The sequence below is a fragment of the Chlorocebus sabaeus genome, chromosome 20 (assembly GCF_047675955.1).
Source record: "Chlorocebus sabaeus isolate Y175 chromosome 20, mChlSab1.0.hap1, whole genome shotgun sequence".
NCBI lineage: Eukaryota > Metazoa > Chordata > Mammalia > Primates > Cercopithecidae > Chlorocebus > Chlorocebus sabaeus.
Window position 1 is genome coordinate 61,606,519 of NC_132923.1, and position 22,564 is coordinate 61,629,082.

At 35.5% G+C, this 22,564-nt stretch overlaps 1 protein-coding gene across 12 annotated transcripts in view; it reads left to right on the plus strand.

Moving 5' to 3' along the window:
• SLC44A5 (solute carrier family 44 member 5) overlaps positions 1–22,564 on the plus strand; it is a 550,857-nt gene that overhangs the window by 502,999 nt on the left and 25,294 nt on the right. For all 12 annotated transcript variants that reach the window (XM_038001850.2, XM_073007201.1, XM_038001855.2 and 9 more), the window contains 6 exons: positions 3,471–3,596; positions 4,410–4,470; positions 7,860–7,983; positions 9,463–9,546; positions 12,485–12,597; positions 18,647–18,778. In XM_038001850.2, the coding sequence (XP_037857778.2) occupies positions 3,471–3,596; positions 4,410–4,470; positions 7,860–7,983; positions 9,463–9,546; positions 12,485–12,597; positions 18,647–18,778 (640 nt within the window). The remainder of the gene's footprint in view (positions 1–3,470; positions 3,597–4,409; positions 4,471–7,859; positions 7,984–9,462; positions 9,547–12,484; positions 12,598–18,646; positions 18,779–22,564) is intronic.

Here is a 22,564-nt window from a genome sequence, read left to right on the forward strand (position 1 = left end):
AGACTTAAATGTTAGACCTAAAATCATAAAAACCCTAGAAGAAAACCTATGCAATATCATTCAGGACATATGCATGGGCAAGGACTTCATGTCAAAAACACCAAAAGCAACAGCAACAAAAGCCAAAAATGAGAAATGGAATCTAATCAAACTAAAGAGCTTCTGCACAGCAAAAGAAACTACCATCAGAGTGAACAGGCATCCTACAGAAAGGGAGAACATTTTTGCAATCTACCCATCTGACAAAGGGCTAATATCCAGAATCTGCAAAGAACTTAAACAAATTTACAAGAAAAAAATCAAACAACCCCATCAAAAAGTGGGCAAAGGATATGAACAGACACTTCTCAAAAGAAGACATTTATGCAACCAACAGACACATGAGAAAATGCTCATCATCACTGGCCATCAGAGAAATTAAAATCAAAAACCACAATGAGATACCATCTCACACCAGTTAGAATGGCAATCATTAAAAAGTCAGGAAACAACAGGTGATGGAGAGGATGTGGAGAAATAGGAACACTTTTACACTGTTGGTGGGACTCTAAACTAGTTCAACCATTGTAGAAGACAGTGTGGTGAATCCTCAAGGGTCTAGAACTAGTAATACCATTTGACCCAGCCATCCCATTACTGGGTATATACCCAAAAGATTGTAAATCATGCTGCTATAAAGACATATGCACACATATGTTTATTGTGGCACTATTCACAATAGCAAAGACTTGGAACCGACCCAAATGTCCATCGGTGATAGACTGGATTAAGTAAATGTGGCACATATACACTATGGAATACTATACAGCCATAAAAAAAGGATGAGTACATGTCCCTTGTAGCAACATGGATGAAGCTGGAAACCATCATTCTGAGCAAACTATCGCAAGGATAGAAAACCAAACACCACATGTTCTCACTCATAGGTGGGAATTGAACAATGAGAACACCTGGACACAGGGTGGGAAATACCACACACCAGGGCCTGTCATGGGGTCAGAGGAAGGGAGAGGGATAGCATTAGGAGACATACCTAATGTAAATGACGAGTTAATGGGTGCAGCACACCAACATGGCACATGTATACACATGTAACAAACCTGCATGTTGTGCACATGTACCCTAGAACTTAAAGTATATATAAAAAAGAAATATACCTATGAAGTCACTAGTATTTTCTCTAAAGGTACATGAATATGCATATGTCATTGTGTGTGTGCATGCACATGTGTAGATGAGAGATGAAGAAAGAGGAAATACATGTGGAGGTGTGGGTGTGGAGATAAGTTGTTTGCCCTGCCAAAATTTCTAGAAGGAATTGAATTGCTGTTGCTTCAAGAAAATATTAACTGAGATTTGAGGCATATGCATTTCATTATTCTCCTGCTAACTTAGTTGTAGGGTCCACACCAAATGGCTTTGTGTACAGCAGGTACATAACCCAAAAGATGGAAAGGAGATGTCAGCTAAGCAGCATTGTTTTTACCTAACTGCCAGTGGATTGAGCTACAGGTTGGCCTATGAGAATAAATACCAGAGTAGGGAGATGAAGCAAGTCAGGGCTGAGAAAGATTTCAGAAGAAGGAACTGAAGGTGAATGAGAGACTTGAAAGGGTTAGCTGCAGTTCACATGGCTTCATCTGACCTTTGTTTTTTATTGTGTAAAAAAAAAAAAAGCAAAACCAATAGAGTGTATCTCCTCTGATTTCGCCTTCCCTCTGTGGAGTTACTGATTGGATTTCTGCACTCTATGGTGGTTTTGTGAACTAGCACGGTGATCTGGCTTGGCACTGATAGGTCCCCAAAGTTTATTAATGTAAAAAAATTGCAAAGATGACCTCTCTGCCCACATCTAGATGTTATTGGTAAAAGACCATAATGATGATTGATTGTGTCAAATAGCCTTGATTTGTTAGTTGCATATGGTGCTAAAACTCCAGTTACATTTGGAGAATTGTGTTTGAGAATTCACAGACACTAGTAATTATTAGTGGCATAAGTGTTCAATATTCAGAGAATTTTAAATCATCATTTTATTCATATTTAGGAAAGGAAGGAAGATTTTAACCCTGAATATGCATGCACTACACAGACAAGATTAATCTTAAATTACACTTTAAAATCATAAAATATTTTATTAAAAGTCCATCTCTGTCCTGTGGTAGTGGTCACACAACCACATGTCTGATAAAATGGCATAGGACTACATACATACATAGGCACACACAAACAAGTGAATATAAAACTGGTGAACTCTGAGTAAGGTTAGTGGCTTCTAACTGTCTTACTCTGCTTAGTGTTGCTGCAAAAGGAATACCTGAGACTGGGTAATGTGTAAAGAAAAGAGGTTTGTTTGGCTTATGGTTCTGCAGACTGTACAAGAAACATGGAGCCAGCATTTGCCTCTATTGAGGGCTTCAGCTTTCTGCTTTCCACTTGTACTAGAAGGCAAAGAGAAGCTGGCATGTGCAGAAATTACACGGTTAGTGAGGAAGCAAGAGAGAGGATGAGGGAGGTGCCAGGCTCTTTCTAACAACCAGCTCTTGAGGGAATTAATAGATTAAGAAGCTACTCATCATCACAAGAACAGGGAGTATCTGCCCTCATGAACCCCTCATGAACCGGGCAGATCCCTCCCTGAACTATAAGAACAGGGTGCTGCTGCATCTGTGAACTCAGACACCTCCCATTAGGCCCCATCTCCAACACTGGGGATCAAATTTCAACATGAGGTATGTAGGGACAAATATCCAAACTATAGCAGTAGCAATATTAATTTCCTGCTTATGATATTGTGTTATGGTTATGCAAGTTCTTACCACTGAGGGAAACAGAGTGAAAGGTATGTGAAATCCCTATTATTCCTCACAACTACATGTTGATTTACAATTATCTCAAAATCAAAAGTTAAAAATAAGTCTATCACTGTATGGTATCTTGTTTTAACATAACATAACATCAATATCAAAGAGCAAAGAATAGAGATTGGTAACTAGTACATGAAATTTCATTTTTTACAATAAGACTAGAAAATTGATTTAGACCAGGTGCAGTGGCTTACACCTGTAATCCTAGCACTTTGGGAGGCTGAGATGGGTGGATCATTTGAGCTCAGGAGTTTGAGACCAGCCTGGGGAACACGGCAAAACCCCGACTCTACAAAAAATACAAAAATTAGCTGGTTATGGTGGTGTTTGCCTGTAGTCTCAGCTACTCAAAGGACTGAAGTGGGAGGACACTTGAGCCCAGGAAGGTTGAGGCTGCAGTGAGCCATGATCATGCCACTGTCTCTAAAAAAAAATTTTAAAGAGAGAAAAAGAGAGAGAGAGCAAGAAAATTGATTTAGGTTTCTCAGCTGGAAAACAGTGCATTGCTTTTTGTTATGGTGGACAATTTAGAAGTCTAGCTTTATAGGCAGTTCCTGGGTTTGTTCAACTCAGTTCAGTTCTAATCACTTTGTTCATTCACAGATCTGTGTCTCCAAGTGCCCAGAAAAATTTTTAACCTATGTGGAAATGCAACTTTTGTACACAAAAGACAAAAGCCACTGGGAAGACTACCGTCAGTTCTGTAAGACCACTGCTAAGCCTGTGAAGGTACGTGTGTTTAGGCTTAAAGCTAGAGAAGAATTTAACTTTTTTTTTCAATCTCAAGTGTAACGTGAGAATTTGTTACTGAACAGGCTCCCAAATCTTCTAGGAAATGATTAGACACAATTTCATTAAAACACAAATGCATGTGTACTGAGTATGCACACACATTTATAGCACATCATTTTGTAGATTTGGGGTGTCATGAAAGACTGTTATGTCTGGTTAATTAGCTTCTACTATTCCCCGACACCAACACATTCTCTATGTGGGTAGACTTTTACTCTAGAACTAGGAGTTAATGTTTTTTGCAGTCACCATTTCGTTAACGTGGTGATAAAGCCCCATAGCAACTTAGTAACAAGTAGAAATTTATTTCCAAGCCCAGTTTGATAAAAACTCATTTAAAAAACCCCAACCCTTACCTAGGTTTGAGATACGTAAGAGAATTCTAAATCATCACAATGTTAAATAATACGAATGGTTTCTAAATTAGAGAAGATGTTGTTTTTCCAGAGAAAAAAAATTAAGAAATTAGAGACTCAGGATATGGCTAAGACAAAGATACACACCTCCAAAGGTGTGCCTTGTTTTCAGATAATCTGGTTTTATTATTGTTGGTTCAATTGAATTACAGTTAGGACAGTTAAGAATGTCAAGCAAGATTGTGTGTGTGATAATCTTACAATTAATATTATTAGTAGAAGTAATTTGGAATAAGGAGATTATTATGGAGTTTAATTTTTTAAGGGGCATATTTAGATTGAGTATAATCATCATATGGCCTTTGAAATGTTAACATTCTTCCTTCTATTTTAGTCCCTCACACAACTTTTACTGGATGATGACTGTCCAGCAGCGATTTTTCCAAGCAAACCTTGTAAGTGGCAATTATTTTACCTTAGAAACACAGAATCTACCAAAATGCTACTTAATTAAGTTCCCATATTTCACAATTGATGAGATTGAGGCCAAGAATGGTCCTCTGACTGGCCTAAAGTCCCAGAGTTGATTAGCAGGAAAGTCAAAAGTAGAACTCATCTCTTGGCTCCAGCCAAGTACATTTTCACTGGAATTCTGTGATTTCTTGAATTTTCCTTTATAAACATACAAGAAAAAGATTGAAAGTTGCAAGCTCAGTCGGATTGATCATTTGGTGCTTTGGAAGCATGCGTAAACACACACACAGATACGCTCATATACAACCACTCCTGATTTTAGCTGAAAACTTTGTTCAGAAATTGCCTGAGGAGTAGGGGGAGGACATATACATGTTTTTATCACTTGAAACATTTATATATATTTGGAATTAGTCAATATTTTATTTGTTTAAAATTATAAACTGTATTTAAAGTAATACTCTGGACAAAATGAGGCCAGGCATAGGGGCTCATGCCTGTAATCCCAGCACTTTGGGAGGCCACGGTGGGAGGATTGCTTGAGTTTGAGACCAACCTCAGCAACATAGTGAAACCCTGTCTCTACAAAAATTTTAAAAATAAATTAGTGAGACAGGGCAATGTGCACTTGTAGTCCCAGTTACTCGGGAGGTCAAGGCGGGAGAATCACTTGAGCCCAGGAGTTGAAGCCTGTAGTTAGCTATGATTGTACCACTGTACATACCCTTGGCAACAGAGTGAAACGCTGTCTCTAAAAAAATAAAAAGGAAATGAACAAAACGAAATAATCACTGAGTTTTCTTTCTTATGGATATAATCCTAATTACAAAAAAAGCTTTACATTAAATTGTCCATCACATTTAAAGTGTCAAAAAAAAAAAAAAGAAAAAAGAAAGAAATACTCTACTATCCAAGACCAAGAGAATACTTAAATTATAATATATTCACTAAATGAAATATTTTATAATTATTAAATATAACTATTGGAATAACATGCATGTGTATGTTATAATGTTAAATAAAATTCAAACTGTTACAAGCCTTATAATGATAAACATGCATAAATTAAGACAAACAAATAAACAACAACAAAAAAACCTCTTCAAAGAAAAAGATTGGAAAGAAATATACCAAAACATTAAGTAGTCGTTTTGGGACTGGCAAAACCATGGGAAATTTCTCTCTTCTTTTTTTTTCTATTTATTCACTTTCCTACAATGTATATATTTCTCTTAAAATGGAGGAAGGGCATTAGTCATTAGTTTGAGTAGATAGTCAAATACCCACTGAAGTAGCTACCACCAAACATGTCCATCACTTCCATCACTCTTCGCTGGGTCATAAAAGACCTTGAAGCAAAGATGTAGGTCCCATGGCAACAGCACTTACCAGGAAGCTCTCAGCAACAAATGTCCACACCCAAAATCAATGTTGTAAATTTTTATGCAAAAGGATAAAAATAAATCATTAGTAACAAAAGATATAATAGGTATAAAAGTATAAGACATAGTCCCTGCCCTTACAAGTACAGTTTGGCTAAGTCACACAAGATAAAGTGTACACTGGGGATACAAAAATGAATAAGGCATAGTCCCTCATAGTCTAGTGAGAAAGACATTAAATGTTGCAATCAACTTGTGTTCCTCCTAATATAAGATTAAATAGCACTCAATGAAATAGTATGCAGATAATAAAATTTGTTCATTAAAGAGTTCACAAAAGGAAATAAGTAAGATTAAAACAAAGAAACAAAGAAGGGAAAATACTGCATGTCCTGTATGATTTTGACTCTCAAAAAATATTTATTGTAGAAGAAAGACTGGAAAGAAATTCCCCAAAATGTTAATATAGTTCACTGTAGGTGGAAGGACTATGTATAGTTCTATATTTTTAAAATATTTTATCCACTTTCCAAATATGTAATGAACATATTTAGTAAAGAAAACTAACAGATTGGATGAGATTATCCAGAAAAAAATACATGAAACAAGGTTAAGGGAACCTCTAGATAGGAACACTTGTATTTAAGAAGTAGAAAGGGAAAGAGTGCACAGAAATATGGGAGGACAGGAGAGAGAACCTGACCATGTAAGCCAAGAAAAGAGAGTTTCAATATGCCAAGGAGTATCTACCATGTCAAAGGCTTGAAAAAGTTAACTCATTCCTCAGCAAATATTGACTTATTTCTACTGTGTGCCAAGCCCTGTGCTAGGTAACAGGTCTAAGCAGGATGAAGACTAAAACATATCTGGAGGTTTTGACAATTCAGAGGTCACTGGGATCACTGGGAGGATAATTTCCACGAAGTAGTGGGGCCAAAACTATGATTAAACTGAGGGCATAGAAGCAGCTGGTAAAGGCTACTGTGTCAAATTTGCCACAGAAAGGAAGGGAAGAGAAGTAGAAAGGTGGGGCAGGTAAAGGAATCAGCCATGTCCTAAGTGCAGCAGAAGCTAGAGGTGAGCAGACAAGAAAATTCCTTTTAAGCCAGGGAAGTCGGGAAAGGCTTTAAAGAGATCTGTTTCTTCTTTCCCCAGCTCAACTGCTTTAGTATTTTCAGGTTTAAACTACATATGACCTATGCAAATCAGTGATGCTTCTTATAAGAAAAAATATATGAAAATGATCCATTTCTGATTTTCCTTACTTCTTCCTTTAAAATTGGGGTTTTAAAATATTTTTAGAAATAAATTTGTAAAGAGGCAAAGACTCTAATTAAAATAACATAGAAGATTGAACAGTGATTTTACTTTTCTTAGAAATCATACTAGTCTACAAAGTGTAGGCCTCTTTTGATAGCTTCAGAATTTCCATTTTCAGCTCCACTAAAAAACTGTTGTAAATGAAAAAGCTGGGAGACAAATTGTTAAGAATTCACAAACAAAAATTTAGTTATTTTAGTAGCCTAAAGTTTGAGTTGGGTCTTATTTCCCAAGGTATTATTCGCTGATCCCCAATTTTCAAAGTTTTACTCAAGTAGTTCCTAATATATATTTTTAATAATAAAACTAAACTCATCCAGTCATACAAGTTAATGTGGCCTTTCTACTAAAATGTGCTGCCATGAATTATATGCATCATTACTCTTTTAAAATCTTTGATGTGCATTTTATTTATGACTACTTGATGAATATACCATGTGTAAAATAATCAAGTTTAGAGTGTAGTTTCAGAGTGTGATCATATTTGCTTTCTAGTCTTAGGACCATTAGAAAATCGTATCATCAAGTAACAGGCAATGAGCTATCTATATTGAGAAATTTGCATGCCTAGCAAGAATTTGATTATATACAACAGAAAGCTTAAGAAAGGGAGGACATCATGAAAGAAGTAGAAAAATGATTATAATAATTTTAATTTATTTTTACAGTTCTCCAGAGATGCTTCCCTGACTTCTCTACCAAAAATGGCACTTTAACAATAGGAAGTCAGATCGTGTTTCAAGATGGAAATGGAGGGACAAGAAGTGTTATAGAACTCAGGGATGCTGCGAAGTATGTGTGTTTACATTCTAATTTTCAGTTTGATGCATTTTGTTATTGCACTCAAGACTAAAGCTCCTATCAGGTTAAGGGTTATAGTAAAAAGTCACTATATATATATATATATGAAATATCTATATAAATAAATATACATATACATAAATATATGTATATATGAAATATACACGTTACTGTGAATTAAAGAGCTTGATACATATTCATTAAGAAGAGCATGTAAGGGAGAACCCAGAATCATTTAGAAAGAATAATGATGCTTTTTTCTGTCTCCCAGGCTGGAGACCAGTGGGTCCATATCTTGACTCACTGCAACCTCCACCTTCTGGGTTCAAGCAATTCTCCTTCCCCAGTCTCCTGACTAGCTGGGATTTTTTAAAAAAAGAAAAGAAAAGAAAGAAAGAATAATGATGCTTTTCAAAATGGTTAAATCTTTCATTATCAACAGGTATAGAAGTGTGACATAAAGAAATGTATTGGTGGCATATCAAATTTCTATGTACTAAGTATAATGCAGTAAATTCCCCACATCCCTCAGTTGTACACACATGGTGCTCCATGTTACTAGAAAATATATTTCCCTGTGTGCATGAATACACATATGTGCACAAACATAAATGTACACAGTATATCATTGCTTTGCTCAGTTGTTGAATTATAGATAAAAAATAAAGATATTCTAAAAATTTATCTTAAAAGAGTTTAGCAGTATAATTAGTATAGTTAGTTCCTGCAGATTTAGAATACAATAGCAGCATGCACGATTTTCAGAAATATAAATTGGTGTAAAAGAAATCTCAAAATAATAATACAAATATGATTCCATTGATATAAAAGTCAAAAACAAGCAGAGTTAAACTTATCTCCCTGTGATGCATATATAATTAGTAAAATGAAAAAGAAAACTTAGGAAATTATTATCACAAAAGTCAGAATAGTGGTTACTTTGAGGAAGGGAGAAGTGTTGCAACTGGGGCACATGAAGAAGGGCTTGACAATGTTGTAGTTACATAAATATGTTCACTTTGATAATTCATCAAATTGGACACTGATGATTGTGAAATTTCTAGTATGTGTTCCATCATGCCTTACTGTCAGGATTAGGAAGGGGAATTAAGGATGATGTTCATTCTTGACTATGGGTTTTTCAAGTTAAAAGCTAATCTTATCATTTAAGTTCATTTCTTACAGTGAGGTTTCTGCAATATTGAAGGAATGTTGCATACAGTGGAAAAGGATTTGTTCACCATTCTTGAAAACCATGTTCTCTCTGTGTGCAGCTATAGCTACCTTTGCAGGTTTACTGAAGTGACATTTTATGTATTATTGTGGCTAGGAAAAGAGTCACTACTGATAGATGGTTTCTGAAAACATGCTTTGAACAGCACCTTGTAGAATCCCTTTTATCATAAAAAGAACATTTCTGTGTAGTGGTCATCAAAAAATAATTGATTTTTTTTACTTCTTTCAATGCAGTGGTATCAATAAACTTCTTGATGCAAAGTCACTTGGATTGAAAGTGTTTGAAGACTATGCAACAACTTGGTATTGGATTCTCATGTAAGTGAAAACACATAGATGTTTCTTCTGCAGCCCCATTCTGACTTTATCTTTGCAGAACTCTTTCTTCAAATTTTCCATTTTTATTCATGAATAAAATAAATGTATTGATGGCATAACAAATTTCACTCAGATGTCAGTTCCTGCCATTTTATTTTTCAGATGAGGTGAGTCAGGGAAAATATATTTGGAAATATGCCCAGTGTCGGCAGAATGTAAATTTTCATTGTATTCACTAAAGTACTAATAAAAGTACTGATGAACATGTACTTCAAGTCACATGGAGCAATATCTGCAGGACTTCCGTATCTGTAATATTCGTGTGCTTCTCATCACATGCTACTGTGGGTGCAGGATGGTTTCTCAGATTCTTTTTTCTCATTTGTCCCTCCCTTGACTTCAAAAGGGTAGTTCCTATTTTTAACACATCCCTTTCACATAATGATTGGTATTCATCATAACCAGAAGTCATTGTAGTTATGAGAAGCTACATAGCTACATATGTGATCCATAAATATAGATGTACAGACAACGAGGAGGGGGAGATGTAACATTTTCAGGCATAAGAGTTGCATTCCTAGAAAAGTTAAGGAAATGTAGTCACTGCACTGGAATGGGTAAATGTGTGACCCATTTAAGACTGTCATTACTGTCTGGCTCTTTTGTCATCCTCTAGTGCTTAAAAGCTTCCATGGTTCCCTAATGGTCAAAGACTAAAATTAAAACTTTTTCAGTTACTTCTAAGGCCCTTTAAAACCTAGCCCAACTTAGTTTCTCAGATTCATCTCCACCCATGTTTCTTGGTTAACACTATAATCTAAATATATCAAATAACATGCCCCTCCCTAGACTATCAAATCCCGTAAATTTCCACATTCTGTTTCCTTTCCTGGTATTGAGTCCTGGGCAACTGCACCTCATTTTTAAAAATCAGCTTTAGTATCATTTATAACCTTTATTATCTTCCCCAGATGTAATTACTTACTTCTTCCTATGTGTTCCTCATATCCATCGTTGTGTGTACATGTGTGTGTTTACACACCTATAAATACACATACTCATCTTCCATATAGCACCTACCCTTCTGTGTTTTATTTACCTGGCCCTTTCCCTCTGATAAAGTATGAACTTACAATGGTAACTATGTCTAACTCATCTTTGTATTCCTAACTTCTATATGAGTCCTTGAACGTATAGTAGACGCACAAAAAAAATGTGGTTCAGGAAACAGTAATAAAAACACTAGTGGAGCAAGATAGATGCATGTAACTATATGATGCATAATAAAGTCTAAGTTGTATTTTGTGTGAGATACTAGTGTGTGGTGTTTAGAGCTGTAAAATTAGATCGTATTATGAGACTTTACTCATTTTGATGCTTTGTCCTAAACAATTACAGTAATTAATTTTAGTATGCTAGGATCTATATCCAGCAGAGATTGCAGTCTATTCTTGACAGTATTTAAATTGATTCCCCTATTGTCAGACGCAAATGTCACTAGATAATTTACATGCTTCTTCTTCATTTGGCTTTTTCATACCTACCTGAACAAGTGTACATTATGATAGATTATCTTGCCTACCTCACCCCCAAAACACACACTGAAACCCTCTCTACCCAGGCACCACTCATAAGAGTAAAACATGAACATCTCCCTTTATTTTCAATTCTTCTGCTCTTGCTTATTTTTATAAATATAAATATAAATATAAAGTATTGATATACTTGTATCTAGTGTATTTGGTTATAATTTTTATGTACAAATTTAAAACACATAGAATAAACAGCTTTATTTTTTGTTTTGTTTCCTCTGACATTTCTGAATACTGCCTTTAGGCTATGCCATGGAATAATCTTTCAACCATATTGAATGTTTAAGCATTAAAGTATCCATTATTTTAAGAGGGAATGACTTCTAAAGTTAAAAGCATAGGCTTTGCAAGACCTTGATACTTCAATACTGTGTTGCCATCTATCCAGTAACAGTAATTATTGAGATTTTTTATAATAAAAAGATAACACTTGAGACAATAACCTAATAAATATACCATGCTCTGTCTGTTGCTATGTTTGGAAACTTACAGATAGCACCAGACATATCAATTCTTAATAGAAGAGTCAGCCAACTTTCTGATCTTAATGAATTCTCTTTGAGGAAATTACATCAGAAGACTCCAATGTGACCTTAATGTGGGTATATGGGAGGAAAAGAAGCTTCTCTAGTAGTTCAGTCAAGCTCTTAGAAGAAATTAAAACTGACAGAAAATAGTCATGCTGCTAATTGCTTGATAAAGTCACATCTCCCTGGAGACGCAGAAGCCTTATCACAATTCCAAATAAGGGCCCACAGATCACTGGGGACCTGGAATAGATGTCTGCATGATGTAAGGCATCACAAACTCCTAGAGATAATTGGACCATAGTGATAATGACTACAGCATCATGGGCTCCGGGGATGGCCAGTTATTTTTCTTATCTTCCTGCCCCAAAATGATTCTCTTACTTCTAGATAGCCATATTACACCAGTCACTAAGCAAATGGAACAGAACAAATTCATCATGAATATATTTTACAATTTATGACCTAGTAGGTAGGTAGGAAGGGAAAAAATAAGACATGGCAACCATCACTAACAAATCAAAATTGTAGGTTGGAGAAATTGTATTTTTCCTTGAACAATGACTGATACTAGACTTCAGTTTACCCAGGTACAAAAAGATGAGTTCTGTATAAAGTCTCTGATGGTCCTATTCTTTCATATGAAAGTCTTAATGGAAATCATTGTTTATGCTTTTTAATATTATTAATGTTTCTATAGCCAGGTAAAGTAAAAGAATTTGAGAATAATTTTGAATAGAAAAAAAGTTTTGTCTTGATGTTTGTAATATGTTATGTTTAGCACACTTGACCACTGCGTTTGTTGTGGGTTTTTTCTAGTGGCCTGATGATCGCCATGGTCCTTAGTTGGATATTTTTGATACTTCTGAGGTTCATAGCTGGATGCCTCTTCTGGGTCTTCATGATTGGTGTCATTGGAATTATCGGTTATGGTAGGTATCGCGCCTCTTCAAATTGCCAAATATCAGAATAATCCTTTTATTTTCAATTGCTGTTATCAATTACCAGAAAGCATTTGTTTTCAGTGGATCTAATTATTCTTTACCCTCAAGAAAGCTTTAAACTTAGAAAAAAATATTTCATTTTTCATATATTGTCTCTAACTTTTTCTTCCTGTATCTTTGGGGAAAAAAATGCTGTCAGAACATTTTACTCTTTTTCCTACCAGCCTTTAGTCTTCTGCCTCATGGATACTAAGAAGGAGGTAAAAAGAAATCCTTTTAGATTAATGAAAAACATTTCAGACAACTTCTTTTATTTTTTTTAACGTTTCTATCCGATCAAAGGCCAGGTCTGCAAAGTTACAGAAGTGTGATCTATTTTTCTCTTTCAACTTGGTACGTTTAATCCAGGTTATGTCACACCGGTTAATAATTGGTACTCCACAATGAAGCATTGCCCTCTAGAGGCAAGTATTCTGAATTACACTATTGTATGGAGAAGGACAGTACTGTCTGTGGGAGCTAAATGATGTGCAGGAGATAAATAATGAGTACATATGGATGTAGAGTGTGGAGTAATAGACAACGGGAACGTGGAAGGGTTGAGGACTGGAAGGGTGTGGATAATGAAAAATTATTTAATGGATACAATGCATGTCATTCAGGTGATGAATACACTAAAAGCCACTATGCAGCATACCCATATAACACAATTACATGTGTACCTCACAAACTTATACAAATACAATTTTTAAAATCAAAGTTGAAATCTAATCACAAACTTGATCTCCCCAAAACAATACATATCAGGTATAATGTGAGCTCTATATATGAATTAAAGTGTCTCACGTGGAACAGTATACACCACCTGTGGCAGCTTCCTTTCACTCTTCTAAAAAAGGTATGAGCCTATATATTATATGACTGTTTGAGATGTTTCTATTTAAAAGAATGATTTCCCCTATGGCACCATTTGGTCTAATAACAATCTCTTATTTCTGTCATTCAATGAAGAAGAGCTATACATATATAAGAATGCAGTTGAATCTGCAGGTTGTGTAGTTAGCCTGTGTTCTAATCCAGCTCCATAACATACAACTGGGTAACTTGGGAAGTCTGTTGGTGGTTAAAAGACCCTGTATTCTCATCTATAACATCAGCACAATAATGGTATCGTCATCTCAGAGGATCTTAAGGATTAAATGAGACAATGAATATAAAGCTCTCAGAGCAGTACCTGGAACACAGCGGACAATCAGTATGCGTTGGGTTATTGTTATTACCCTCCTCATTATCTCCAATGAGTTTTTAGTAAATCATTTGGTCTTCTCAGGTGTTCCCTATCTGCTCCTGCTGTACGGCTCCTCTTGAATCCCACCTGGGCTTCTTGTTGAACACAGCCAGGTAACAAATAAGAGGCAGATCAGTCTGGTTGAGGAACACAAGAACTTCCATCCTCTAATCAGAAACTGCAAAAAAAAAAAAAAAAAAAAAAAAAAAGTTGTTTAAATGTCTTGTTTTTGTGTTCCTGCTTGGAGCTTAAAACAATCTCTGCCCTTTGCCACTGGAGAGTCTGGGCTTGTGATTCAATCACTCTTGTATTGTCATCAGGAAGGAAAGGGCAGTAAAGTCTGCTATTGACTTAACTGATGTCTTAAGCAGCAAGAAAAATCTGAGATTGGCTGTAGTGCAATTTTGACAATGGCAAAAAGGAGAAAGATGGTCAACATATAAAAAGTGCAGGTAAAACAACCAATTTCTGCTCCCTATTGACTCCCTAGATAGTACTAACCCAAAAATTAATGGTGTGGGAAGTAAGGTTGATGGTATTTATTGAGGGAGGAAATATCCAGTTAGGTTGAGGAGTGTCAGAAAATAAGACTATATGTAACTGACCTCTGCTACTATCCTGGACAATTGACTTTCTACATATCATGAGGAACCAATTTTTTCTACTGAAATTTCCTACTGAGAGCAGCCCATTTACTAGAGCAAATAACAATGTGAATGTGTCATACTGAGCAGAGAAAAAGCCAGACTACTTGTGGGCAGATGTTTATGAACAGCAATGGAACAATTCTCATTGGCCAGAACAGGTTAAGAGGTATACAGGAGAAGACATAAAACACTTTGGTTATGAGCATGTATTTAAGGTATGAAAAAGGCACAATCCCACATTCATCACATATGAACTGTATGATCCTCTGCAAGCATAGTTTCTTTAATTCAAAGGTTTCTCAATCATATAACAGGAATCTGTGGCTACTAAACAAAATAATGCTTATAAAGTACTTAGATTTTCCTAGCATATAGTAAATGTTCAATAAATAGTGTCTATTTTTGTTGTTGCTGATATTGTTGTTATTCAGGAATATTATTGAGGAAAGAGGACTTGAAGACCAGAGATCATAATTTTAAAAAATCTAGGACAAGAGAGAGAAAGCAAAGAAAGAGAAATTGGAAAATATTGTCTAGACTTTCACATAGGAGGAAACTAAATTGTCTGAAGGGCCTTCTTGCCATGAAATCATGACATTAAAAAGAGTATTGCACTGTATTGTTTTATATAATACATTGTTTTGATAAACTTTAGGAAATAAAGGAAATCTCCTCCAAAAGAAAAAAATAACTCATGAGCTAAAATCAAAGTGGGGAACCAAGCAGGAAGCACAGGTGAAACACTGGGTAACCCATAGCAGTGCTGGGATCAGGAGACTTAGACTTGAGTTGGCAGCAGAACAGGGGATCACACCTGAAACTCCTGGAGTAAGCCTGGGATCCTAGAAATGTCTAAAGTGACCCCAGTTTGTAAGTACCCTTTGACTGCCAAAATAAACAAATGTAAATCTCCTCTAGATGAAAGTTTCCTCAATTAACGTCACCAGGTTTTCACAGATTCAGATCAACAAAGTCCGAGACTACCTGACCTGCAAGAAAACAGTTCTGTGTGAAAATCAGTGGATACTGTGAACATGAGATTGAGGTCTCCAAGAATTTAGATATGGGAATTAATAGATATAGAACATGTAGCCAGGTGCGGTGGCTCACTCCTATAATCCCAGCACTGTGGGAGGCCGAGGGGGCCAATCACTTGAGGTGAGGAGTGGGAGACAAGCCTGGCTAACATGGTGAAAACCTGTCTCTACTAAAAGTATAAAAATTAGTCGGGCATGGTGGTGCACACCTGTAGTCCCAGCTACTTGGGAGACTGAGGTGGAAGAATTGCTTGAACCTGGGAGGAGGAGGTTGCAGTGAACCAAGATCATGCCACTGCACTCCAGCCTGGGCAACAGAATAAGACTCTGTCTCAAAAGAAAAAAAGAAAGAAAGAAAGATATAGAACATGAAATAACCATGCATGAAATGTTTAAAGAATTGAAGATAGAATCACAGCCGGACGCAGTGGCTCACACCTGTAATCCCAGCACTTTGGGAAGCTGAGGCAGGTGGATCATGAGGTCAAGAGATCGAGGCCATCCTGGCCAACATGGTGAAACCCCGTCTCTACTTACAAAATACAAAAATTAGCTGGGCATGGTGGCACACACCTGTAGTCCCAGCTACTTGGGAGACTGAGGCACAAGAATCGCTTGAACTCAGGAGGTGGAGGTTGCAGTAAGCTGAGACTGTGCTGCTGCACTCCAGCCTGGGTGACAGAGTGAGACTCTGTCTCAGAAAAAAAAGAAAAAAAAAAGTGAATTCATTCATTCATGGACATGGAGTATCATTTATTCAAAGCTTGGACAACAAAAATAAAAATCAACAAAAATGTCCAGGCATACATGAAGATGAGTCATATAGAACTTTTCAAAATAAAAATGTTAAATTTAAAAACAAATTGATAAGCTAAACAGCAAAATAGAGAATTAATGAACTGAAATATGAATCTGAAGTAATTATCAAAAATATAGCAGAATGTGACAAGGGGACAAAAATATGATTGTGTGGTTCAAAGAAATAGAAAATAGGTTGAGAAGGGCCTAACATATATCAACTATATTTGAAAGCTCTTGGCTGAGAATTTGCCAGAACTGATGAAACCATGGATCCATAGATATAGGAAGCCCTCATTATACTAAGGAGAGTAAAGGAAGATAAATCCATATCTAGTCATACATTATTCTGTTTATTCAACAAATATCAATTGAACAGCTGCTGTGTACAGACACTATTTTAGACTCTTGATGTACAACAGTAAAGGAACAATGGTTCTTACTCTCATGATGCTCATAGCCTAAGTAATATATGTATTAGAAGGTAGTTATTGCTATGGAAAAAAGAAAAGGTAGAGCAGGTAAGGGGAGATTGAGAGTGCCATGGTAGGGCAAGGAGTGAAAACAGCAGTATTAGTAGGAGGGGTTTTTTGGGGAAAATAAGAAAACACTTGGAAGCAATGGAGTTAGACAGTCAAGATGAAGGAAAAGTTCCAGATAGTGGGTGCAACTAGAGCAAAGGCCCTATAAGATAAGAGTGTGTTGAAGAAATGGCTGGGAGCCTGGTGTGGATGGGTATACTGAGTAAAGGAAAAAATAGTGGGAGAAGAGGTCATAAAATTTATGAAGGGGACTAGCCTTACAGATTATTATAAAACCTAGGCTTTTACTCTGAATGAAACAGGGAGGCAATGTAGGGCTTTGGGTAGCAGAGAGGTGAGATCTAGTCCCTGTGTTGAGAATAGACTGTGGTGAGGCAGGAGTAGAAGTAATGAGACCAGTAACGATATGATTGCAGAAATGTATATGCCAAATGAGGGAAACTCTTGAGGGTGGCCATACATGCTTTTATTTGTATAATAGCTGTATTTCCTGATGGTTTGAATGCAGCTATGAGAGAGAGTGAGAAGAAGGAGAATGATTCCACAGAAATATATGAGATGTAAGAAAAGACAGTGAACAAAGAAAATAAATTAGTAAGCATGTAGGTAAAGCTAAAAAACTTTGCCTGCATAAAATAATAATTGCTTTAGACATTGGACACTAGAATTATTATTTTATGCAGGTAAAATTTGTTTAGCTTTACCTACATGCTAACTAATTTATTTAAAATGTACGTAACAAAATTATGGAGAAATAGTCAGAGTGGTTGATTATTGAGTAACTAAGGTCTTGTATTTCCTTGTGTAACATATTGACTCTAGGCTCATTAAAAAAAAAAAAAAAGAAAGAACAGATTTTCAAGGTAACTTATTATAAAAATAGAGTAAATTGCTCAAAACCAGTAGAGAAGAAAAATGGAATATAAGTAAACAAACAAAAAATCATCAATTTTAAAAGACAAGAATTGGAAGAAAAGAAGTATAGACACAAAGTAGAATACAAAAGGCAAAATTAAGAACATAGAAACAAATATAAATATATCACTATATAAAGTATAAATATGTTAAACTCACCAGTTAGAATACAGAGATTGTCAGGTCAGATTAAAATATACACATACAAATTGGAGCTATATATTATTTATAAAAGTTATAAAATATGTAGGGAAGTAAAACATTTGCAAGTGAAGGGATGGAAAGAATATACTAACAATCAATAACAAAAGAAAGTGGAAGAAGAGAATAGTATCAGACAAAATTTTAGAATGACAGTGTTATGAATAAAAATGATTAAGTTCACTAAACTTGTTGTATCTATTAAAATAACCTCAAAAATCATAGAATTGCAAGGATAAATAAATAAGTGGATAATAATAAATTAGTATTGGGTATAAACCTTAAGGGGAGTTTTCGATGCATCTTTCTACTGAACAAATACATCATGATGTCCTACTGATGGACATGAAGGCCATTTCTAGTCAAAAGGACATTTAAAGCCAGATGTTGCCATAATTATCAAGACAAATACTGAAAACATTTATATCAAACATAGTAGCACATTTAGACTGTTGGATTCAAATAAAATATTTGCTGTGTAAATATGTGTCTTGCCTTTGCAGAAATTACATGCTGATCAGTTTCATGTAGATATGTATGATGAGCACATATAGCTCCTATTTCAGAAAATCATATTTTATATTATTCTGTTTTTCTTTCGTTTTCAAGGAATATGGCACTGTTACCAACAGTACACCAATCTTCAGGAACACCCACGTTCTGTATTAACTGTCTATGACATCGGGATTCAGACTAACATAAGCATGTACTTTGAACTGCAACAAACATGGTTCACATTGAGTGAGTATTTTAAAAACTGGTTTCATTAAAATTGTAATAATGACAAAACATCTTTTTGTCTAAAGGAAAACTTGGGTTGGTATAACCTGTTAAATGTATTTATCACTAGTATCATAAAAGGTAATGTGTCTATAATCCTCTAACTATAGTAAGTGAAAAAGTCATTGAGGAAAATTTATTGTATAATCTAAGAAAATACTTCCTTACAAGGACCTCAAGACATTTGCCTTCAAATTAAAATGGTTTAGTTGTAGACATTCAGAGGGATAAACTGGATATCTAAGAAAGATGTTTAAAAAGAAATAAATGTTTGATTTTTCTAACTTATTATGTATGTATTTATTTATTTTATTTTCTGAGATACGATCTTGCTCTATCACCCAGGCTGGAGTGCAGTGGCACAATCATGGCTAACTTCACCCTTGACCTCCCAAACTCAAGCAATTCTACCACCTCAGCCTCCCAGGTAGCTAGGACCACAGACGTGTGCCACCATGCCTAGCTAATTTTTTAATTTTTTGTAGAGATGGGGTCTCCCTAGGTTGCCTAGGCTGGTCTTGAATCTCTGGGCTCAAGTGATCCTCCCACCTCAGCCTTCTAACATGCTGGCATGAGCCACTGTGCCCAGCCTCAAACTTGTTTTTAAAAAAGAAAAAGGAAAAGGAAAAACAAACAACCATTTTTTCGTAACAAAACATTTAAACCATTTACAGGAATTATGAGTAATAAGTATCTGAAAATAAATCTGCATTTTTGAAGTGTTTCTTCAAGGTTTTTAATTTCTTAAGGATAATATTTTTAATATTAACAAATTTATTTATTTAAATGTAACAAATTTTTTTAAGCAGGATGATTTCAGAGATGGTTTTAATCTTATATTCCTAGAATGATGTTATTACAATACTCCTTGTAAGATTCGTGTTCTTTAATCAAGATTTTCAAAATAATCTCTGACTACATGTTATTTAAAAAAAAAAAATCATCTTTATATTCTTGAAGTTAGAGAGCCAGATGAGACACATTCAAGGCAGCCTGGTAAGAAGCCCAGAAAGAACCTCAGAAGGGAGCAATATCTCGGTGGGGCAGCATAATTCCAGGCATGGGTCCCATTCCCACCAATTTGAAAACCTGACTTTGCCATTTCATTTGAGGATCCTCAGGCTTTCAAGGACAAGCTCATGTTAAGTCACCAAAGCACCCTATATTTGTTTACATCATTAGGATAGTCTCCTGATGACCAAAGTGCAGATATTTTCCATATAGGACACTACCTTCCTGGGATCAGAGCACCTGGAAAGCAAGATTACCAATCAGAAGCTATTTTAGCAAAGGGGCTCAGACAGTGGTGGGAGATGCTTTCCTCAGACAATGCCAACCTTGATGACCTAGCTGAGCAGCACAGATGTCCCTCCCAGATTCCTTCTCCAACACATTTAGTTTTTCTCTTAAAAAAAACAAAAGCAAAACAAAAACAAACAAACAAAAAAAAAACACTCGATCAAACTCCAACTTCTTACTGTTTGGCTTCTCATTTCTAGCTCTCATGCAGACTATTATCCTTCACTGACATCTTTTTTCCAAATACGTTATAGAATTGTTTCATTTATAACTTTTTAACTGCAAAAATCAGGCATCCTCATCAGGATCAGGGAATTGCACCCTCATCATTTTTGCTGAATTTAAATGATTCCACATCTCTTCAGCAACCCACTTACTGTTGTCTATTATTTCTAAAGTGACAAATGTCACCCATTATGTATTGAAACTTCTAGTTTTACTCTTGGATGGATCTTAGTTACAGGTTCTGTGCCCACCCCCTGCTGTCTCATAAGACCCTTCCACACAAGCGCCATTGAGGTGATCAGAATCTGCCATTGGAAAAGTAAAGATATGTACCTTTAGGAAAATGCAGAGCTTATTAGAATTTTCAAGTCTAGGGATACTGAAAACTCAAATAAGCCTCCGCTTTCATAACTCACTTTTCAGACTTTAATTGATTACTTGCTCTGTGTTTGGACAAAATTCTAGGCACCAAAAACAAAAGCATATATGTGAAATTACACTCATTAACACAAACACTGAAAGTAAGCAGAGTTATAAATACCAAAATTGTAATTTCATGAGTTCTACTTTGTGTTCAGAGATGGTTCTATTCACATTTCTGCTGTTAACTATGAACTCGTGTATATCTCTTAGCCCCCAGGGGCCAGTCTCACCCTTTGTTAAGTTACAGTTATACTGATGACTCTATAGGGCATCAAATATATTTATATTATTTACTCTGATTCAAACAAAAGGGGAGATATAGGATAGTCATGTGTTGCTTAATGAGAGAAATATGTTCTGAGAAATGTATTTTTAGGCAATTTTTTTCATTGTGTAAACATTATAGAGAATACTTATGCAAACCTAGATGGTATAGCCTACTACACTCTTAGGCTACATGTAATAGCCTATTGCTCCTAGTCTACAAGCCCATACAGCATGTTACTCTGCTGAATACTGTAGGAAATTATAATACAATGGCAAAAGTTTGTATATCTAAACATAGGAAAGATACAGTAAAGATATGGCATAAAAGATTTTTTTAAATGGTACCCATGTAAAGAGTGTTTACCATGAATGGAGCTTGCAGATCTGGAAGGTGTTCTGGGTGTCAGTGAGTGGCGAGTGAATGTGAAGAGCATTACTGTACACTACTGTAGACTTTATAAGCACTGTACATGTAGGCTACAGTACATTTATTAAAAACTTTCTTCAATAATTAACCTTAGCTTACTATAACTTTTTTACTTTATAAATTTTTAATTTTTTTAACTTTTTGACTTTTATAACATTTAGCTTTAATTTTTGACTCTTTTATAATAACACTTATACAAACAGCTGTACAAAAACATTTTCTTTCTTTGCATTCTAAAAGCTTTTTCTATTTTTAAGGTGTGTTTTTTTTTTTTTCACTTTCAATATATTTTGTTAAAAATGGAGGCACAGACCAGGCGTGGTGACTCATGCTTATAATCATAGCACTTTGGGAGGCCAAGGTGGGAGGATCGTTTGAGCCTAGGAGTTCAAGACCAGCCTGGGCAACAGAGTGAGACCCTGTCTCTATTTATTTTATTTAAAAAATTAGAAACAAAAACTAAAAATTTAAATACATAAATATATACATTATCCTAGACCTACACAAGATCAGGATCATCAATATCACTTTCTTCCACCTCCACATCTTGTCCCACTGGAAGGTCTCTGGGGACAATAAAAAACATGGAGCTGTCATCTCCTATGATAACAATGCCTTCTTCTGGAATATTCCTGAAAGACCCACTTGAAGCTAGTTTAAAGATAACTTTTTTATAGCAAGTAGTGGGAGTGCACTCTGAAATAACAAAAAGTATTGTGTAGTAAATACATAAAACAATAACAAACTCATTCCTTGCTATTATCAAGCATTATATGCTATGCATACTTGTATGTGCTGTACTTTTATATGACGGTCAGCACAACAGGTTTGTTTACACCGACATCACTCCAAACACATGAGTAATGCATTGCAGTATGATGCCACTGGGCAATAGGAATTTTTCAGCTCCATTATAATCTTACAGGACTGGCATTGTGTATGCAGTCTATTGTTAACCAAAACATTGTCATGCAGTGCATGACTGTACGTAAGTTCAAAAGACAGTTATATTTCTCTAATGTAATTTTTGAGTGTGCAATTTTATAAAGGTGGAAGTTAAATATACAAGTTTTTAACAGTGCAATGTCATAATATAAAGTGATTCT